Raw genomic sequence first — 21,716 nt, 5'->3', positions numbered from 1 at the left:
AAAATGTGAATGCAACAACCCCCCTCTCTCAGACCGCGTCAAATTAATGCTTAATGGCAGAGAATGAATGAGTTACTGTGCCAGAATAAAGACATTAATGAGGTAATTTTATTTGAGAAGCTCATCCAACCTTGGATGAAACAGGAGGGAGTAAATAGAGAGGAGCACCATGGAGGAAATTAAGGTTTCACTGGGCCCTAATTAATGCTTTTAAGGCATTTAGTACAAGCACCAAATTAACTGCCCCAAAAAACCTTCATTGAAAAAAAAATACATTGTTGCCCTCCCACATAATTACAGGACAGTGCAAATTCAATTTTAATGAGGGGAAAGCCACCCCTCTAACTTATTCTGCCGAAAACTGCTGAAAGCTTGCTCTTGTTGGGGCCTAAGTTTAAGGAAGCATTGAGGGAACAATATGGGATTGTCAGGTCCCGAGTGCTTTATGTGCTATAAACAGGTAGCCACTGAATAGTTCCCCTTATGAGACTCCTGGGAGGCCTGTCTTCCCAGCACAACAAAACTCGCCCATGAAAAAGGGACCAGAGAAGAGCCCAGAGGTGAATGGGCCCGATGCTTCTGGCCAGGCTGAATGGCTAGTGGTTCTTAAGTGATTACACTATGTTGTGCCGCCCCCCTCTCATCGAGTTATCTTTACACAGGCTTTGTCTCCTCTAATTGGAGCTGATGAGGGACTAATTGGTAGCTTTTTTACAAAACATGGTACTTAAGCAATGGCAAGCTGAGGAAGACAGCATGAGTGGAGTTAATGAGAGGCTTTGCACAAATAAAAGCTTCAAAAATGGGCCCGTTTCACAGAAAGGAGGAAAAGAAAGTTGAGGATAGCCTTTTGTTTTCTTCCATCTTTTGCTTACGTGCAGGTATCTCAAAAGGGGGGACAAGGCTGTCAGAGAAATGTTGAGCACTGGGGAAAAGAAAGGAACCCATTCTATATTGTTTCGAACCTTCGTTTAGTGTGTCTATAAATAATGAGAGAGGGCCGTTTCTCAAATGAATGCCCTTTAGTCTGCTCACACAATGAGACTGCACTCCTCACAGAAGCACAGAGAACCATGTTTAACCACTTTCTGGTAATGTTTGAATCTTCCCTCTGAGCACCAGTGAACATATTGGCTTTGTTGCAGTAAGTAATACAGTACAGCAATATCCAGTGTCTCCACAAATATAAACCTTAAAAGCAAGTATGCATGCATAAATTTAAATCAGCAAGCATACATCAAAGACCAATTCTAATGCTGGTGCATATTAATTAGCAGTATAATGTAAATAAAGTGTCAAAATATGGCTTTTGCATAGGTGGCAAAAATAGCCAAAAGTTTTTCAGGCAATGGGATATCAGGACCCCTTGTGAGACTAATCACTCTGTTGTCCTCTAATCTGATGCTATTTGTACTTGTTTTGTTGTGGTAATGCTTGTTCCTGCGGTGGCAGAACATGAATGCTCTCTATAAAACATCCTCAATGAGTTAAGCCCTTGTGTCAAACTGGGAAGTGAAAACAGCACTCTCAATGCCCCTATAATGAGAGCATCTCTGCTTTAACAAAAAATACAAAAATGTACCCAGTTTAACTTCTTAGCATTTCAAATGCAGACAGGCCTACACAAGTAGCACTTTATTGCTTTAGACATTTGCCCACTCTTGGTTATCCATCATGGATGTTAATGTTAACTGTTCTTAGACCAGGCTATAATTGGTTAGCCAAATATTTATGCCGGGTAATTTGTTGTGGTATTTATATTCTATTAGCTTCCTACAGGTCTCATTGTCCCCTTCCAAAGGGATGATTTGCATTTCTTTTGTGATGAAAATTGAGAGCTTCCTCCAGACAGTGAGAATTAACTTCCTAATGAACTCCCTACAAAAGAGGGAAACCTCAATTACAGCTCCCTCCTTTACCAAAGCTAATGATGTGAATTAACAAGAGATTGGCATCAATAAGAGGGGTATGATGCACATCTTATGGAAAAATAAATATCTTTTTATTCACCAGGCCAGTTACAATTGTAAACTTTCAAAATGGGCTGCAGTAGTTATGGCATTATGGACATTTCAATGATTATTATGGGTTTGGATAGAAGTTTTAATTTAAAATGAGGGCACTGCTGGTGCACAGACATTGTAATTACTCCAGTAAAATACAGCTTAAAATACATTGGCTTACATGGCAGATTTAAAATTGAAAGTACTGAAACTAGTACTTTCACTACATTTTTTGATAGGTAAGCATACAATTAGGCTGAAAAATCGAAACTAATGTATCTAATGTATCTAAGTTGTTTAACTTAATGAGCTTAACGCAAATGCTGTACTATGACATTGTTGTATGGCAGAGCATTTTTTTCATACGAAGATATGGAAAGTGAGGGACGGAGGGATCATCACCACCTGCTGGGGTCTTGGGGCTTCCCCTTGAAAGAGACGCCATCATGGATCATGTAATTTCAACCCCTATTCAGTGAGTTGCCATTTGGCTGACCAGCTCTACAACAGCATATTAACCCCATCTTGTGGTTTAACAAAAACTCTAATTTATCTTGCAATTACAGGGTTACACGTAGGTAGAAAGCCAGATAATCTGGCATAAAACACAGGGGGCTTTGTTTCCAAGGCAACTTTTATTGCAGACAGGCAATAGAACCAAGGACAGTTTAACAAAACAGACACAGGTAGCCTTCCAACCATGTCTATATTATTGCCTACATCTCCATGGTAAGGTATAGTATCCATTAGATATTTTGTTCTCTGATGTTCTTTGATATGTAATTTTATTATGAAATAAATTGTGCTGATTTTAAAAATGCTGCGAGATAAGTAAATGTCTGCATCAGTAAATGTATTGGCTTATTTCAAATTCACAACATGCAATTTCTATTGAATTGCAGTAGTAGTAATACTGCAGTAGTAGAAGTAATGATTAAGGGAGTATAAGAATAAAGTGCCAATAAATGGAAAAGCTACAAAATAATTTCACCTGAAATATGTTCATAACCGTAATTACATAGAAAGTTTAAAGGCGTCTACACCTGAAAAAAGAATGCTTCTCAAATTACCCAGGTTTGATTGTCCTTCCAAATTACAAAATTTACAAAACATGATATTTAAAGTCTGTGGATTTTGAACAGCTCTTTGGTTTTCTTTTTATGAAAATTGTTAATCGGTGATGATACTCCTTGCAAAGTTGACTACTGTATATGTTGGAATTGCCCCTCCAATTTCCACATACTTATTTTTAAAATGTACATTTTCCTGAGGCTACTGGGTGGTTCATCCTGTTAGGGCACTGATTTTTGCACAGGTGGCTCCAGGGTCTGGTGTTGAATGTGGAACATTACTATGCCAACTATGGAATGCAGCTTCACAAGGTAAAGCACAACTGCCATTAGAATGGCCTATAGAGAAGGGAGGGTTTCAGTCGGCTCGTACGAGTGACCCCCAATGGTAAATATGGCATCTCTGATTCGCCTGATGAGCTGCATAAGTGTATTCCTCTTGCTCGTGTCTGAGCAAGCCTAACATATGAACTTCTGTGTGAAACAAAGCAGAGGTTTTGCAGGAGAGTGTCCACATTTTCAGTAAGATTATTTGCCTCTTTTAAATCATAAATTAAATCATGCCGCCTATCACTGCTGTCTTTTCCCTTATGTTTTTTATTTTATTTTATTTTTTACTTAAGTTGTTTGGAGCTGTTTTGTGCTCACTTGGATCTGTCTCAGGCTGTCCTTTTATGTGTTTTGTGTCTTTAAGTGCCAGTCTGTTGTAATCTTCATCCTGCGGTCAAAAGATAAGTTGCAATTTTTGTAAAATAAATTTAATCAATTGCCATGCAATGTACTTGCAGGATATTATTTTACTCTGTCAATGGTATTGATATTGTTTGTGTGTCCATGTTTCACTTCCTCCACACAACGTGATTTTATTGTTTTGCATGCACTGATTAACTTCTCACACTAAGTCCCTAACTGCATGATTACATGATCGTGCTGATTAGAAAACAGAGGTATCTGGATATTACATGATTGTGCTGATTAAAAAACAGGGGTATCTGGATAATACATGATTGTGCTGATTAGAAAACAGGGGTATCTGGATAATAACTTCTGACACTGAGGAAAATCACATTAATGGGCAGACAGAACCACTTCTTCATTTTTATGGGACCAACATGAATGACTTCCCTTTCTCTGCCACCAGTTAACCTCAGGGATTCATCAGTATGAGCCCTCTGGTAGTCCACAAAAACCACCACCTCTGACATTAGAGGAAAGCCTTAAGTACTTTCCCAGCTCAGGTCATCATCCGGCCTCCAGCTAACTGATTACCTTGTAGCTCGGACTCAGCCCAACCCAGCTCCTCTCAACGGACACTGTCATCTGCTAATAGCCTCAGGCTCACGGTTCAGCAGTACACTACTGGTACACACTTTTGTGCTCTTTCTGACATGATGCTGAATGAAGCCGAACAGCAAGATCTGCAGTTGCTCTTTATACTGGGTTACCTGTCTATCCTTCTGCCTTTGCCCAAGGCAACTGAATAGCCCGTCAAGGCTGTGGTGAGGTCGACTGTACGTAACATTGTGACATCATCACACTGGAGCTGAGTCTATTAGCAACGCTGGAATGTGCCATTGCCAGACATTACCAAGTAATGTCATAAATAAATAAATAAATAAATAAATAAATAAATAAATAAATAAATAAATAAATAAATAAATAAATATGTCACCCTGGTATGATTCAATGTGATTAGCTGAGATATGTGGTTTTGGGGGGTGGGCATCTAGCGCTTCAGGTGCATGTCATACGAAAAATAGAAGAAGAAAAAAATACCATAAATCAATACATGCAATAGTATCAAATAAAATGATCCAACCAAAGAATTTCATTCTACAGCTTACATCAAAATAGCACGTCTATTTTGCAGTTTGATGTGTCTTCAGAATAGTTTGAATAAGAAACCTCTTATAGTTTCTCGTTTCATTTGTTTTCAATTATAAAACGTTACCTATCACGTGACAGTCCAGAACCGCTATATTCGCTCCACGACCGCAGTGCATCTTTCCGCTACTCTGCTGTACCAGTCCGTTAGCCAATGAGAAAGCGCCCTGTTGGCCATCCATGGGTTCCCGACATCCACTTGTCACAACGCTACGTCAGCAGAGAACCTGAAAGATGGCGGTGTCCATAGAACAGATGAGTGCCGCTTTATGTTTAGTAATATTAACTTTGGTACTTCATCCTGCTAATTGTGATGTCGCCACGGGCGTTATAGACACAGCAGGAGAAGCGCCCCATCGCCGTTTTGAATACAAATACAGTTTCAAAGGACCGCATCTCACCCAAAGTGACGGCAGTATTCCTTTTTGGGTACACACTGGAAGTAAGTCAGTTTAGCTAACAAGTTAAATGTTACGTCTGTTACCTACAGACGTATAAAAGCGATCCGATTGTTGGACTGACTGATCTTCGGTTCTTCGTTGATTTGAGCTAGTTTGCTAGCTAGCCTTTTTGTTTCACTTGCCAGGTGTCATGCCATGTCATCGTTTGCTCACATGTGTATCTATTAAAATGGATAGCTAGCTAGCCAGCCAGCCAGCTAAATGTCACTACTCAGATAGCTAACGTAGCTACATTTGCTTTCGAACTTGACTATAACGTCAGGTAACTCACGTTAGCTAATCTATATCTAACGTCAACCTTGTCCCAGCAAACTGTTTTGCAGGAGCACTACATTTGTTTATCAGATACATATTGAGAAAAACTGGATAATCCAGTTTGGTTGCCAGACTAATGACTATCACTGCAGAGATTATACATTCAATCAAGTCTAGTTAGCTCGAGCAGTATTGGGTTGACATCTGAGTAACTTCAGTTTTCTTACAGTACTAGTTAACACGTTCACTGACGTTAGCCTTATAGATAAGTCGCCTGTGTTCATTTGTTTTGTAAACTAACGACTGTCAGTAGTTCTGCAGGTTATTTATAGGCTACTAATCAGCGGCCATTCCCTGCAATTCAAACTAATGTTACCCTAGTTTCATTACAGGGAAGGAAGTGGTTTAGCTAATGTTTGATATTTAAATTAAGGTAGCTAACTTACCTTCTAAAATGCAACGTCTTTTTACTTCTTATGCAAATTGCGTTAGAGTTTGTACTTGGCTGGAAGCATGTAGTTAATATGTAGGCCTAACTTGTTATCGGCCAGACATTAAATCTCATGCTTCGGGCGACAATCCTGGCAAATAGTGAACTATTGTTGCTACATGTAGTTTATACATTAGCGAAGGTGATTGATTTCAAGTGTATGAATGCTCATTAGTAAATGTCTGTACCTGTTGAAGCGGTCTGTTCAGTGGTGATACAATATCAGCCATATTACACAAATGTTTCAGATCAGTTCCAACCAGCAGTGCAAAGTGCATAGGGGCCGGGCAACACACCCTTTTCTTGGCTGTAATGTGTAGTAGTTGTGGAAAGTGTTTAATGCAGGGATTTCAAACTCAAATCCTGGAGGTCTGCTCTCTCAGCTGGTTTTCGACGTGCTTCTGCACATCCGTGCTTAATTTAAGTCATTGATTGGGTAGAGTCTGCACAGGCCTAAATTGGCTTGCAAGGGGGAAAAAAAGCCAGCAGAGGCTGTGGTCCTTTAAGACAGCATTTTGAAACCCCTGCTGTAATGCATTGGGTCATACAGTATGCCACCTTTGCCCTGGAATGCAGTCGTTGATATTTTGTATTCAAATGTTTAAAGTAGGTTAAACATTTGAACTTTTCAAAAACATGATATACACTTTGGACACAGTTTCTTACTAGCATTTATAGTAAATTGTTCTTATGGGTTGTAGACCTAAAAAGCCTTTGCGGGAAGTTTCACAGCAACAGATCATTTTGGAAAAAATCCCTGCACGTCAGAACAAGTTCAATCATTTAATCGTACTTCTTTCAATACTCAGTTCTGCACCAAGTGCTGGCTAGTTGCTGTAACAGCAGAATGAGTAGACTCAGCACTGTGGATCTTGATACCACACACTGATAGGAAATTGTGTCAACCTGCCTGAACAGCATTGGGTTCATATCTGCCTGAATGCTGCTTACTTTCTTATCTGCATACATGGGGACAGTGAAAAATGATCAGTGTTGTGCATTGTATAGTAGAGTCTTTCAATAGTATATTATATAGAGTGCACAGAGAGGGGGCAAACAGGAAATGACCATTTCCGCTGTGGAAGGAATACATGTTGCACCCCAAAGAGACAAGGTCAGCACGCACAAGATGGAGAAAAAGTAATAATGGACATCTCACCAAACTAGCCGGGGGGGATAATTAATTTAAAATATTGAATCGGTCTGACAGTGAGCAAGCTGATATAGCAAGCAGGTTTGCAGTTTGCTGAAACTTAGAGAAAAATTTAAAAAAAACTCTCACTTTCCAGATGCCATTCCCAGTGCAGATCAGATCCGCATCACTCCCTCCCTCAGGAGCCAGAAGGGCTCTGTGTGGACAAAGAACACCGTGAACTTTGAGAACTGGGAAGCGGAGGTGACGTTCCGCGTGTCTGGGCGTGGCCGGACGGGAGCAGACGGACTGGTGAGGAACCCCTTTTAGTCTGCACTTGTCTGTCTCAACTCCTAGCTTGATGCTAGGGATGGGCCAAGATTGTCAATGTTTGAGTACCTGAGGGAATTTGGTGAAGTACTTGAGTACTGATTTGCATTTGGAATCTGCCTGGGGGCGTGGGGGACTGATGACTAACTGTAAAAAAAAAAGCTCTGTACTGTTACTCACAGGTTGTTTAGCCTACTGTTGTCTAATACTATTGTCCATGTTTCAATAGTTAGCTAGCTTCACAAAATTTACACAGATTCACACTTTCAACAAGTTGATTAGATTTCTGACAAATGTCACCCTAGAACTGAATGGGACTAAACCTGCACATTGTTGCCTATACTGTGCAATACTATAATCTAACATTATTAGCCGTAAAACAACTAAATGCTAAAGCTACAGTGTAAAAATAAGCAACGAAACTCGACTTGCATTTTTTATCAAGGGGGCTCATTTTTTCCACATTTGCTACACATTTGAGCTTGAGCGGTCCTCTTAAGTAGTCAAGTATTCGTTACCCATCCCTAGTTGACATCCGTGTCCTCCAACAGGCGATCTGGTTCACATCAGGGCAAGGCCTGGAAGGCCCAGTCTATGGTGCAGCAGATTCTTGGAATGGTGTTGGAATATTTTTCGACTCTTTCGACAATGATGGAAAGGTTAGTGCAAAATGCACTGTTGTGTATAAATAAATAAATGCATGTCACATCAAATAAAAGTTCGGTGTATTAAATATTTTTTGGCTTGAACCAATTCTTCATTAGTGAAATCTATTTTTTTTTTTTAAAAACAGCAAGTACCTTGGTGATGAAATATTACCCATTGTAGAAATAAATTGGTTATGACAATTAATGTATTTCTTTTTAATTTTATTTTTTATTCCAGAAAAATAATCCTGCAATCTTGATTGTTGGAAACAATGGAAACCTTGTTTATGACCACCAAAAGTAAGCATTTAATGGTAACATCACCTTAATTGAAAAGTTTTTGATGTTCTTTTCTGATTTTGCCAAGAAAAGCCTCAAATTGGAGTGTGTTTCCACTTGTGTGTAACCCTGTGCTCTGTTTCTTATCTTATGCTAAAGTGTGAAGGTCACACTCGTTTTGTTGTTACTAGAAGAAGTACTGTTCATGGGCCTTGCATTGTTTAGTAGATTATTTCCCAAACGCTGAGGTCACGGTGTCCTTGGGGGAGGTTTTTTCTTTAGTTTAAAAATTGGTTCTCATCTTCCTCCAAGCTTGCTTATTAATTTCTATATATGTCTGCTGTGAAACATGAATGGGGATACTACAGGTTCACTGCAGTATTTTCAATTGCCAAAAATTTAGAACTAGCCCAACTGGCACAATTTAGACATTTTGGATATAATAGGAGACACAAAGGGACACCTGGGTACATAGATCTCAGTACTTATGCATATCACCTTCAGATATTGCACACTTGTGGTAAAGGAGTTTATGGTCCAAGACATGTATAGTTTTACCTGGTTTGTTTATGCAATCCAATTTATGTTTACCTAAAGTTTTTACTTTGTGTCATTTTCAAATCAGTTTGGTATGAATTGAATAAATTTGTGTTAGTATCTTTCTTTTCATTGTGCATATCTGCGCACTACAAAACATAAGGCACCAAGGTCTTGCAAAACTTATTTATCAGCCCATGTGCAGATAGTGCTCAAGTTAATAAATTGAATAGAAAAAGACTAAAGCAAACATTTCAAGGTCTATCTATGATCAGTGTCACTGAATTATGAATTCTTTTCTGCTCAGAATCTGATTTTTTTTTAGTGTGCAAACAGTGCTTTATTTTCATTGTTCAATTATTTAGCTCCACACAACTGCAGCAGTAACTCTGCTCCTTCTGTGATAAAATGTTTTCTTCAGTTAGGAATTGTTTATGGATGCATAAAATAATATTTGAAACTCTGATATAATATTTTTGAGATGTTAAAGAAAGGGCAGCTTCTTCCTATTTGAGTTGGTAAGCTGTGCTGATTTTTATTTATTGATTTTTAAAAAATCTTGCTCCTTCCTGCAGTGATGGTACAACCCAAGCCTTGGGAACATGTTTAAGGGACTTCCGAAACAAACCCTATCCTGTCCGGGCCAAAATGACATACTATAAGAAGTCATTGACGGTAAGATTTGTTTCTTAAACACGATATGTACATGTATGTATGTATGTATGTATATATGTGGAGGAATAAGCACTGCAGTCAGGACGAAAGAGTCACTGTCTTCTGTAAAACGGGAGATGCCCAGTGCACTTCAAGCCAGCTAAATAAAAGATGACTCGTTCAACAACCAGGACAGTCAAATTATAGAGGACTCCTGAAATATCAATTAATTGCAGTACTACCATGTAATACACATGTTGAAATGTATATGCTCTGAAATTTACTTTGGTGAGACTCAGAGGGCCATTAAACTCAGAATTGCTGATCACAAGTCCGCAACCCACAATATAAATATGGACTATGCAATCGCGTGGCATTATGCAGAAGCCAATCATTGTTCTGTTTCATCTTTAAACTTGTGCAGTATTGAAAGAGTAACTGTGTCATCCAGAGGCGGAGATATCATTTTGGATACACACTCTCCACAGTGTGGAACCTAATGGGCTAAATTAGTCTCTCAATCTTTCATGCTTTTTGTAATTTTAAGTTTGTGTCCAGCCTGTATTGACTCTACATTTTGTTTTTCATTATTTAAATTTTTGTTTTTTTCCCCATCTCTCTCTCTACCCCTTTCGATGTAAAAATGAATATGTCACTTGTTACAATAATTATTCTCAGCATGGTATATGCTGCAAGAAGTTAGTCTTTACACATGCACACCTTACTTTGTGTAATTAATGGGAGTGTATTTATACTCCTCTGGGTGTGGTCCTTGTATTTTCTTTGTTGACTCTGAGGATGCCACGTAGATGTCAAAACCTCAGTCTTTCTGGTTCATTAAACAGCGTCTTGCTCTGAGATCCAGCATTCCTTATTTCTGGCTAGTCCCTGAGAAGTTGTCCAGGTAAAGAGTCCTTGTCTATAGTATCACTATGTCTTCTTCCAGTTGCTAAATTCTAAACAATTACCATAACTTTACTAGCCCCACATACACACTGAAAGCTGCAGAATCAGACTTGTGCTATATTTAATTACCCAATTAAGGATGACATGAAGTTTTGTACGTATACAGTGGGCTCATGCATGTCAGTTTTTTTTTCAGCAAGCAAACTTCTGTCGCCAATTTAGAGTTTTTGTTTAGATGTTCATGAAGCTGAAGTAATCGGCACAACAGTAGGGTCATATTCCACACCAGTCCATCAAAGGACAGGATTATTCTTTGCTAATGTACTACATTATGCAAAATAGTCAGACCCGCCTTCCCCTCTCCCCCTCCCACCCACTGTAACCCCCACCTCAACTATCTGAGTGCGTCAAAATTCATTGTGGTTTTGCACGGTTGAAAATGAATCAAAACATTTATCAAGAAAAGAAAAGGACCAGGTTTGACATTGCAGATGTTTTCTTCAACCTTTAGGTTATGATCAATAATGGCTTCACCCCGGACAGAGATGACTTTGAATTCTGTGCAAAAGTGGACAACATGGTCATACCTGAGGAAGGATTCTTCGGCATCTCTGCTGCCACTGGAGGCCTAGCAGGTCAGTCGCCCACTTTGCGTGTCATGACCCTGGGTTAAAAAGAACGTGTTTGATGGAGGTTAATGCTTAGTCTCACTGAAATAACCAGCTCAACTGCCTTAATGAGACCTTTTGCAACGTTGTTTGTTTACTATTGTTTTATGCTTTCTTATTTCATAGATGATCATGACGTGCTCTCATTCTTGCTCTTCAGACTAACAGAGCCTGGACAACAGCAGGTATCTAATCCTCCTTGATATTTTCCTGCTGATTGTAAACTTGCAGATTATATTCACCACTGAAGGCAGTTAAGTCAGTTAATATTAGAGCTGGCGAGAGTTTTAAGGTACACATGTACCGTGCTTAAAATATTACACTTTTTGTGCTTTGAAGGACCCGGTTGAAGCTGAAATTCCAGAAGAGGACAAGGACAAGTATCGGGAAGAGTTTGAGAACTTCCAACAGGATCTGGACAAAAAGAAAGAGGATTTTCAGAAGGAGCATCCTGATGTGCAGGGAGAACCATGTATGTTAATTATCACAGGCACTATAATACTAGTGTAGTTTTTACTTTTTTTATTCTTCCTATTCTTTTTAATGTTTGGTATTATTTAATATCTTGTAATATTTTTGATTTTCTCACATTTTATCGTTTTTAAAACGTTCTAAGAAAATGTATTTTTGATAGATGAATACAGAACTGTGCAAAAGTCAGAGATCACCTTTTCATTTGAATTTCCAGTCAAATCATCCATTCAGTGCAAATCATGTTTTTCCAGTATCAGACAATTTCAGGAAGTGTATATTTAACAGGAAGTTACAGAAAAGCCTCCACCACTACATATAATGCCAAATCTTTCAGTATTTGTCCACTCTGATTGCTTGCCTGTATGCGAGTGTGAATGATTTTGTTTTCTGATGGTTTCTCCGTGCAGTGAATGACATTTATGAGACGGTGAACGACCGAGAGATCCGGCAGGTGTTTGAGGGGCAGAACCGGATCCACCTGGAGATCAAGCAGCTCCACCGGCAGCTGGCCATGATCCTGGACGAGCAGCGGCGCTACGTCTCCGTGGTGACGGAGGAGATCGCCAAGCAGCAGGCTCAAACTCCGCCTGCACAGGCACAGGTATGGGCTCAGGTGCCTCTGTGACAAGGCCTCAAAGAATAATCCGTAGAATAAAGTCTGAAATGGCACTACTGCCATATAAAGTCTCATGTTGACCAATATAACGTGTTGTCATTGTGTTGTTTCTGTTATTATTTTTCCATTTATGTTTCATTTTTTATTTTTTTTTTATTTTCATTTTGTAATTGCAAATGCTTGTGCATGCAGCATTGTGCATTGCAAACCATTGTGTGAAAAGTGCTATATATATAATTGATCTATTATTATTATTATTATTATTATTATTAATAATAATAATAATAACTAACTTTTACATGTTTCTAGGCACCCAGTCTTGAATTGGACACCGTAATTGCTACGCAGCAGGAGGTGTTGAAGAATCTGAATGAGCTGAGGTGAGAACCCAAATCACACCCAGTTGTTTTGTTGTGTGCCCTTTTCTCACGTGTCTGCCATTTCAAACTCCAAAACAACAAAGCAGTTTATGCGCAGGGTAGTAAATATATACATCTCAAATATGAATCTTTTCATTTTCATGGAATATTCTGTTTATCGAGGTGTTCCAGCAGAATAATCTTCCCTGATATATTTTTATATTATGCTTTTTCAATTTTGTCACCCTTGTTAAATCCCCCCAACATCTTGATTCCTAATACCAGTGGCTTGCCATTGCCCTGGCAACCCCCGGGTGGGATGGCCACGTCTTACCCCCTATGATCTCTTCCCAAAAGCATATTTCATATTTGTCATTGTTTGCTGACAGGATTGCTCGTAGGATGAGAATAAGCACTTGAAGAGCTAGATAGTCAGTGCTTCACAGGTCTATTTTATTATGGCAGTTCATGGTAATAAGTCTTCCATAACATATATGCATGTCGAAAAATGTATATAGTATTTAAGAGATCACATTTAAACACATTGATATTGTGAACTGATGTAGAATATTTAAGGGTCATATTTGGAAAAAAAATTATTTTTGGCCTACATTCTAAGCATTCTTTTCCATTTTGTTTACACTACACATCAATGTGTATATTGTAGAGTGTATCTTTCCATTTGATATCTTTGCAGTTTTTCCTAAGATTTTTGAATAATACAGATTAAGAATCAAGCATTAACTGTCTGCATGGTGTGAGCTCTGTTTGATCCGGCAATTGAAATTAAGATCTTGTCATGCTTCTTGGTTAAGCCTGCTTAAAATGTGAAATATTTGGTACCAGTTGACAATAACATATTTTTCTTTGTTCATTTGTCAGAGCTATTTTGAAGGAAGTTAGTGATGTGTTTTGTTGTAACTAAACAAATCAGATGGGAGATTAGATCCCAAAATATACCTTGAAGTTAGGAATTATTATATTGATTTTGATCACAATAATATCTTAAACCAACTATTAAGGTTGCATTCTGTGTTTTTGTCATATTGTTTGTACATTTTACCTGGTACTTTATGATATTTGCACATATTTGAGATGGATTCACTGAGCTATCTTGTCTCTATACACCTGTGAAATCTACCTGACTGTTTTTGAACTGCCATTGTGAAGCATCTAAAATGGTGGTGATGTATGTGCCTTCACCCATTAATTGCATAGTACTGTACATGAAATTCACCATGTGCATTTTAAAATTTATATAAAACAGGCTTTTGGTCAGTCTGAAATATCTGATTTGAATCCACGGATGGTCTGTGGAACCTGATATCGCGCTTTACTGTAGCATGTTGAACTTTGTCTTTTAAGGAGATGACACTGGACATGTATGAGGAACCTATAAAAGGATTTTAAATGACATGGTTAATGCTGCATTATTCTTGAATGCTGCACTAAGACGGATCCTGAGGCCTTGCTTTAGATTCAAGGACTTCCTTGATATTCGAGACCTCATGTAGTGGACATCAGGTCAAATTCTTTATTTTGTGACTAATATCACATGCCCTGACACAAATAGTACCTATGTTTTCCCAAAAGGACATTCCATTTATATACATCAAATCCATAAAGAGTTTGGCTTGGCATAAGTTAGGTCAAAATAGTGTTCACTGTGTGAACTGAACTGTGCTCTTGGCTAGAAATAGCTGTACAAAATGAGTATCGTATCTTATTGAACCTGTGTTTTGTAGTTGTCCGTGACCATGAAATGCCTTTTTGTACGTCACTTTGGATAAAAGCGTCTGCCAAATAAATGTAATGTAAAGAGATTAATTTTTATTTGAACTTATTCACCTCTTTTTGCATGTGTAAATATAAATGCATGAGGGATTAAAAAGGCATGTGAACCCATGATACTGTAGTAATAATTTCACTTGATTGCATCACGCTAAAAGCTGAGACCATTATAATTAAGCAAACATCTGCTCCATAATTGATCCCTGATTTAGCATTAGCAATCTAATTGGAATTTGTTTTGTGGAAACAGTATATCCACAAGCATAAGGCATTAGGTTGGTAATACACCTGGTAAAGATCGTTGGCACTGTTATCCTTATAGGTTATTGGCACACAAATTGTGTTGACCACCATATATATAAAAAATACCCAAAAATAACCAATATTTTAAAAATCATATAATTTATCATCACATCTTGGTTCCTTAAGAGCTTAAGCAGGCTTAAGCTCAAATGAGTTATTTCTCTTGGATGAAGATTATACGCATGTTTTAATAAATGTTCACTTAGTTTTTTAAAGGAGATTTATTTCTGATTTGGTCATTTGTTTCCTCTGGTGAAAACAGATAGATTGTATTTAGGTCTTGCACACATCTCTAGGAATACATGCTCTTGGAGTTACACAGTGACTGTGCAGCAGGCAAGAACAGCAGCATCATAAGGGCTCTGAATCCGTAAAGGATTACAGCCCAGGTTGTAAATATACCCTACGTATGCAGGAGAACATGGGCCACGTCTGATTGCTGTCTTGTTATTGCACTTAACCCAAGGAATTGGTACTATATCCTTCCAATGGGTTTCATTTGTCCCAAGTCTTTTCATTTTATTTTAATCATCTTGGATTTCTAAAGGTGATTGGGGGAGGGGGTTAGTCTCCTGCCTGTAGTAATTACGGTCTAAGAAATTGAAATTTAATCTGAAACATGATCTTAATTTCAAGATGTGCTTTTTATTAAAAGGGTTGAATCTTTCTCCCTGGCTTACTACTACTGTGGGACTAGCATGCATCCCATAGACTTGTACATTGTTTTGATTGTGCATTTTTTTGGGCAGTGTTTCTTTGATAAGTGTCTCTTCTTGAGATTTTAAAATTACAATTTGACTTTATAATCTGATCCTTTTTTTCTGTTCTTAGTGCAGCTGGCCATTTTTTCTTCAGGGAAAATCACACTTTTATGTTAAACGGAAGATTGCTTCTTTCTTCTCATTTTAAAAACTCATTGTAAGGTAGGGATGTGGTTTAATCACGAAACACTAACAAAAATGCTAAGCGTCCAGGACAATCTCCAAACAATTACATGCATTTTTTAGCACCCATTTTATTAAAACACTTTATAACCATTTTCTTTTACAATGTCTTTACTGTGATTGTCAATATTATATAGTGTACTTAATTTGAAAGTAGTTTCAAATAGGTTTTAAATATTTACACATCGGTACATGTTTTCTTGAACAGATGGCACAACTGAAACAATTCAGGATTCTCTAGATTATTGTATACAGTAATTCAAATTGATCAAAATCACTATGATTAATGCATTACTAGATGGGATTAATAATCACAGTGCACGAGGAGTATGTTTATGTAATCTTCTGTACAAATATAGAGGTGAGTTTACATGACACTGCAGTGGTATGAGTGGTATCGGTTAAAAAAAGCACGTTGAGGAAAATGTCTGGAGAATCGATACATTTCAGTCATTCCCAATGAATGCAGTCGTTTTATTTTGCGTTATTTCTTCCTGAAAAATAATACATGCTTTGACCCCTTGGGTATGAAAGGATCAGAATATAATCAGATACAAACGTGATGTAAAGATTATAAATAGAACGCCCTGATTATTGGGTTAAATTGTCTTTCCTTCTTCATCCACTAGTGGTGAGCCATCATTTCCAGTATTCCAAGATGAGCGCATGTGGGTCCGCATTGCAACGGAGCTGCTTGTCTTTGGTTAATCCCGGTGGTTCTGCCCACTTGTCAATCTTTGGCGAAGTCTAAGCCAAAGAACAACTTGGTGTGCTATCCTGCAATCTTGACATTTTAAGTTACAGACAAATATCACTTACAGTTCTGTCTTATGATTTCACGGTGCCATCGAGCCTCAGATTTTTAGGGTGCGTCATTTGACATTTTTGATTTGCCCTTTGTAATGGGCCCAGCGTGAGCTGTGCTCCATGTTTGAGTATGCTTTAGCCATTCATCTGAAGTGTCTTACAATAGCAATGCAGGAAAAATAAGTTGGTGTTATTGGCTGGAAAAGCCCACCCTGGTCTCACTCTTTAATCCTGTTAAGTGGTGTGCACTGTGTTCTTGAAAAACGTCTCAAGGGTTTAAAAGGGATAAAGTCTGGTGTCAGTGGAACTCACCGTTCCGTTTGGGGGTACCCTACATAACTAGACTTGCTATTTAAGCCTGTTTCCCTAAGAAACGGAATTAATTCTGATTCTAAAAATAAGTGCCATTTTTTTAGGAAGGTTAACGTGGTTTGCCCAGGCAACCAGAAGAGTCAAATTTTGTTTGTATAAAGACATAAAAAGGTTTTTTTGTCAGTGACTACATTGGGGGATATGGAGGTAAAGGTCACAGCCCCCTTGTGTCATAAAACAATATTCCATTTCTTGATGATGTTTCTTTTCAAAGTTTACTTGTTTAAATGATTAATTATTATGCTTTTTTATTTTTATTTTTCAATTTCAGGGATTCATTCTCTGAAACATTGAGACAAGTGGCCTCTGTCCAGCAGCAGGGGAACGCTGCCGGGGCCTATGATTCTGTTCAGCACTTCAACGACATCAAGGAGCACCTGCATGTGGTCAAGAGAAGCGTTGAGCACCTAGTCCAGCGCGATGTGGTGAGGGGCTCACTACTAAAAACCTGTCCAGTGCACACATTAGCATATTCAGCCCAGTACACTGTAGCCTTCTGATACAGCATATTTCCATGTTTTACTGATAGACTTTATATATTTGTGTACATTTACACTAAATTCCCCTACAGACAAAAGTCAACTTGTTAAGAAGAACGAAATGTTACTCTGAAAGTTATCCTCCATTTCTCTCACAGCTAGTCATCATTATTTTTTGTACCCTGTAAGTCTGGGGTCTGCAACCGTGGTCCTGAAGAGCCACAAGCTCTGCTGGCTTTTGTTTTCACCTTAAAATCAGCACCCAGTTCAGACTCAAGACCAGGTGAAGTTAACTATGTCATCAACTTCTCTGATTTCTTAAATGCACCAGTACCAATGAAAACCTGCAGAGCCACCGGCTCCCCAGGACCAGGGATGCCGACCCCTGCTGTAAGCCGTGGTTATGGTTGTCGTGGATACCGTGTGTGTCCCTCTACTGTTCACTCACAGGGTGAACTTGCCCTTTAACGATGACAAACAACTGTCACAGACTGCACCCAAAGGGTTGCATTAACAGCAGACGGAAAGCCAGATTACTAATGTTTTTCCATTTCTGTTTGAAAGCTGTTTAGGCCATGGAGGTTTAGTCTCTGTATTACAGTACATCTGATTTCCTGCATTTTACACATGGCCTCTTAAGCATCCTATTCACACAACATAATTTACTTGGATTCTCAATCTTAGCTCATTGTTAGTTGAGTGAACAGGAGGCAAATTTGATCTGAAAGTTGTGTTCAGTTATTCAGCTGTCCTCGCCTACCCGTTGTCTTCCGTACCTGAGTCCACAGGTATTATTGTGTTTCTGATGTCTGCCTGGTGATTTGTGTTCAGGGTCCAGGTGAAAAGGTGAAATGCCCTGACCCGCCCCCCATGCCAGCCTGTCTGTCCACTCCCCATTTCCTGATCTTCGCTGCAGTACAGTCAGTCTTATTCATCGGCTACATGATGTACAGGTGGGTGTCGTGCACTGCAAACCCATAGGTGTGGGTGCTTTACTCGTATTCATTCATCTCTAACGCATTACTGTGACACTATTATGTTGACTACTCCCATAATCAGTAGATTTTTGTAGTGCTCTTGTACCCTGTGTATATACAGTATGCTTTCACAATGCACTGAGGAGGATGCTTTTGGTTAATGAACTGGTAGTCACTGTAAAAATAGTCAAATTCACATGACAACATAAATTGAAGGAAATTAGGAATTCATGAATGAGTTTTAAAGAGGAGCGAAGTGAAAGGGCATACAATTTGGGCATAAAGACTCAAGACAGAAACTGTAGAACTTGGCTAAAACATCTTCTTTCACCTCTGGCATGTGGGGACATACCAGTCAGGGTACCATGGGATAGGACAGACCTTGGCTTAGGATGGTGATGGTCATGTATATGATATCAAGTAAATGCTAACTATATTGCTTCTAAATGGCCAATGTGGTGTAAAAGTTATTTTTGTGGATTACTGTGCATATAAATGTATTTAACTGACTCTCTATCCCACATATTTTTAGAAGTCAACAAGAAGCAGCAGCAAAAAAGTTCTTTTGATGAAAACTGCTCCCAAGTGGAAGGTATAACAAAATTTGTAAATGAGGTAATTTGTAAAATCTTGTTTTGTTAATTTCTGGTCTGTTTCAAAATTGTAAATTATTGTACTTGAAAACAAGTCTTGAGTTTGTTTGTTTTTTTTTTTTTTCAGATTTTTAATTTGATCCTAGATGTACAGATTGTGAATGAATATTTGCTTTGATTAGGCTTTTGTGAAATTGTTGGTCAAATATTCCAAAATGATGTAAAATATCCTTCTCTTGTATTAAGCCAATAATATTTGGATTTCAGGCAGGGTCATGAAAAGGTGTCTCAATTAAACCATGTCAGTCATTGTCCTGGCAGCTTTGGAAACTGTGGTATTATGTAGTATTAATGCTGAATCATTGTAAAGATGGAACTCTCAAATGTATTTTTTTAGTATTTTAATCCACCAAAATCTGATTTTTTAATCATCAAGTGATTATTATAAAAAGAAACTGCAACATAGCTAGGTGTTTATGTGAGACAGATCTGTTTACTTTGTTTTCTTTTTTTGTTATTATATTGGCTTTACCTTTTCTGCAAATCTTTCATCTTTAAGTAAGCCCCTTCCAACTAAGGAGTTGCTCAGTGGCCTAGACTCATTCATCATTTGTCCTTACAACAAATCCAACCTTGACTTGCAATTGTGTTCAAGTGTTTGCTTAACTTGCAAAACATGTATTAGTAAGTTCAAATTAAGGGCAGATGGTGGTCAAATACAGGTTTACATCTTGTTTTCGGCATATTACTACTTTTCTGTAATTGCAGAATTGATGACAGACTTTTGAAATTTATCTTTAAGTTTTCAAACAGAATTGGGTCATTCAAATGGGAGAAGGACATAATATTCTGGACTGTATGTAATGCCATATGTCAAAATGCATGGCAACTGCAGTAATGTGGCTGAAATGTAAAGCACAGTTGAATAAAATAAGAGGGGTGTACAGACCAATCGACACTTATCCACACTATACAAAAGGCATTTTTTTTTTTTTGCTGCGAGGTGTCTGTAGAACGCTTCTGCATGATTATTTAATCTATTTATTTTTTTTCAAATTTAACTTCCCTTTCTTCTCTTCTCAATTTGTCATCACCAAATGTGCCTGGAGAGTCACGTCTGTGTTGTCTGCACACACACACACACACACACACACACACACACAGCACTGCGGTCGAAGCTGTGCTCTTTTCCATACCATCACCAGCAAGTCAGTGACTATTTATAACTCCCCAGGTCACACCGAATACAGCAGAGCTGCCGCCAATCAAAGGAGAGGCGTGCCTCACACTGACCACGCCCGGTTGTCTGTGGGAACTAGTGCAGCAGTAACCTGAGAAAGCTGGCCAACAGAAAACCGCCAACCGCTAGCCGAAGGCCAGATATCTTGCATTTGTAGCCTCCCATGGATGGCCCCTATAGCCCAGGTTTTAACCCCATTGGCTAAGCCATATGGCCCAACTTGGGCTCGTGGCAAGCACTGGAAATCTCGGAGGCCATGAAATCACGCAAAAAATCTGCTTTGGCTTTCATTTTTCAAGATCTGTGGAGAAGCAGCTAGGGGGTCATGAGATTGCAGCTCTACCTCTCGACGTTTGTGACCCAGAGAGAACAACTACAGCTTAATTTCAAGTTCAGTAAATATGTTCAGTATTATGCAGAAAGCTGTGGCAATAAACATTCTTCCAATTTACGATTCCTTTTGCTTTTAGTATAGGCAGAATGCCTCTGGATTTTAAATAGTTGTTGTATTTATGACATAAATCAGACGTTTGGAATTAAGAAAACAAAGATTATACATAAGATATGGTAAAGATTTTTAAAAAATTTATAAACATCCAAAAAAAGTTTTTTAATGGAATTGGCCCTTTTGCCAAACAGTTTATCAGCAGTAAAATAATCATGTTACCATTTTACTGTATGTTACAGCTATGCTGGTGTCTTTCATCTTGCGAATTTTGTCTTTGAGAGAAGGTTTGCTTCTGTCAAGTATTTCACTGGTGAAACAACACATTTGCTTTATAATGTTTTACGTTTTTCAAGCTCTTACAGAAAGGTTAGTTGAATATATACTGCCATTACGTCTTACCAAATCTATTTTCAGTGAGATCTGTGACATTATAAATGGCACCTTGCTTATGTTTTGGCTACCCTTTATAAATGCGGCACATTTGGGGGCAGAACTTTAAGTTGAAATAAACTTAAATAAATAAATGAATCTTTTCCTGGGTGATTTTATATATTGTGCCTCTGTCATTTTTGTCGCTTTTTAACCCTTTTTTAACCATCTGTGCTTTCCCCCTGTTCAAATCAAGACACATCATGCAATTCTATATACATAAATGCTATGCAAAATATATTTCCCCATATATTCAGTGTTGCATCCCTATCTTCCTTTCAAAAAAGCTCCCCAATGTGGCTTATGATAATGAGCTTCGCATGGGAGTGCTGTAATATGTAAATTATGGTTACTTCAAAACCAGTTCCTGTCTTTTGCCCTAACATTTTAAGATGCCTAAGAATGACATCCAGTGTCAAACAATGGCTTTGAGACAGATTTGAGACAAGCGGTCAATGTCATGATTAAGCCACTGAATGCACTGCCAGTCTGTGGGGCCTGAATTAGACCAACAGTGTATTCAGTGGCTTCATTACATTGAGTGCTTGGACTGTAATTCCTGCTTGAA

The 21,716-nt window shown here is 38.3% G+C and overlaps 1 protein-coding gene across 1 annotated transcript; it reads left to right on the top strand.

Annotated features, from left to right (window-relative positions):
- Window positions 1–5,117: 5,117 nt before the first annotated feature.
- Window positions 5,118–21,267, top strand: lman1 (lectin, mannose-binding, 1). The gene is made up of 13 exons (XM_035391749.1): window positions 5,118–5,399; window positions 7,453–7,607; window positions 8,177–8,284; window positions 8,511–8,572; window positions 9,664–9,763; window positions 11,160–11,283; window positions 11,443–11,501; window positions 11,656–11,788; window positions 12,198–12,391; window positions 12,716–12,786; window positions 17,254–17,407; window positions 18,293–18,414; window positions 18,971–21,267. The coding sequence occupies exons 1-13, from the start codon at window positions 5,192–5,194 to the stop codon at window positions 19,005–19,007; spliced, it is 1,527 nt and encodes a 508-aa protein (XP_035247640.1). The 5' UTR covers window positions 5,118–5,191; the 3' UTR covers window positions 19,008–21,267.
- Window positions 21,268–21,716: the final 449 nt, after the last annotated feature.

The sequence above is a fragment of the Anguilla anguilla genome, chromosome 14 (assembly GCF_013347855.1).
Source record: "Anguilla anguilla isolate fAngAng1 chromosome 14, fAngAng1.pri, whole genome shotgun sequence".
In the NCBI taxonomy this organism is placed as follows: domain Eukaryota; kingdom Metazoa; phylum Chordata; class Actinopteri; order Anguilliformes; family Anguillidae; genus Anguilla; species Anguilla anguilla.
The sequence above is the reverse complement of the archived record's forward strand: the minus strand, read 5'-3'. Positions and strand labels throughout refer to the sequence as shown.

Coding starts and splice junctions, on each gene's coding strand:
- lman1 (XM_035391749.1), top strand. CDS start 5,192: ATGGCGGTGTCCATAGAACAGATGAGTGCCGCTTTATGTTTAGTAATA. Junction 7,608..8,176: donor GGACGGGAGCAGACGGACTG/GTGAGGAACCCC, acceptor GTCCTCCAACAG/GCGATCTGGTTCACATCAGG. Junction 18,415..18,970: donor ATCGGCTACATGATGTACAG/GTGGGTGTCGTG, acceptor ACATATTTTTAG/AAGTCAACAAGAAGCAGCAG.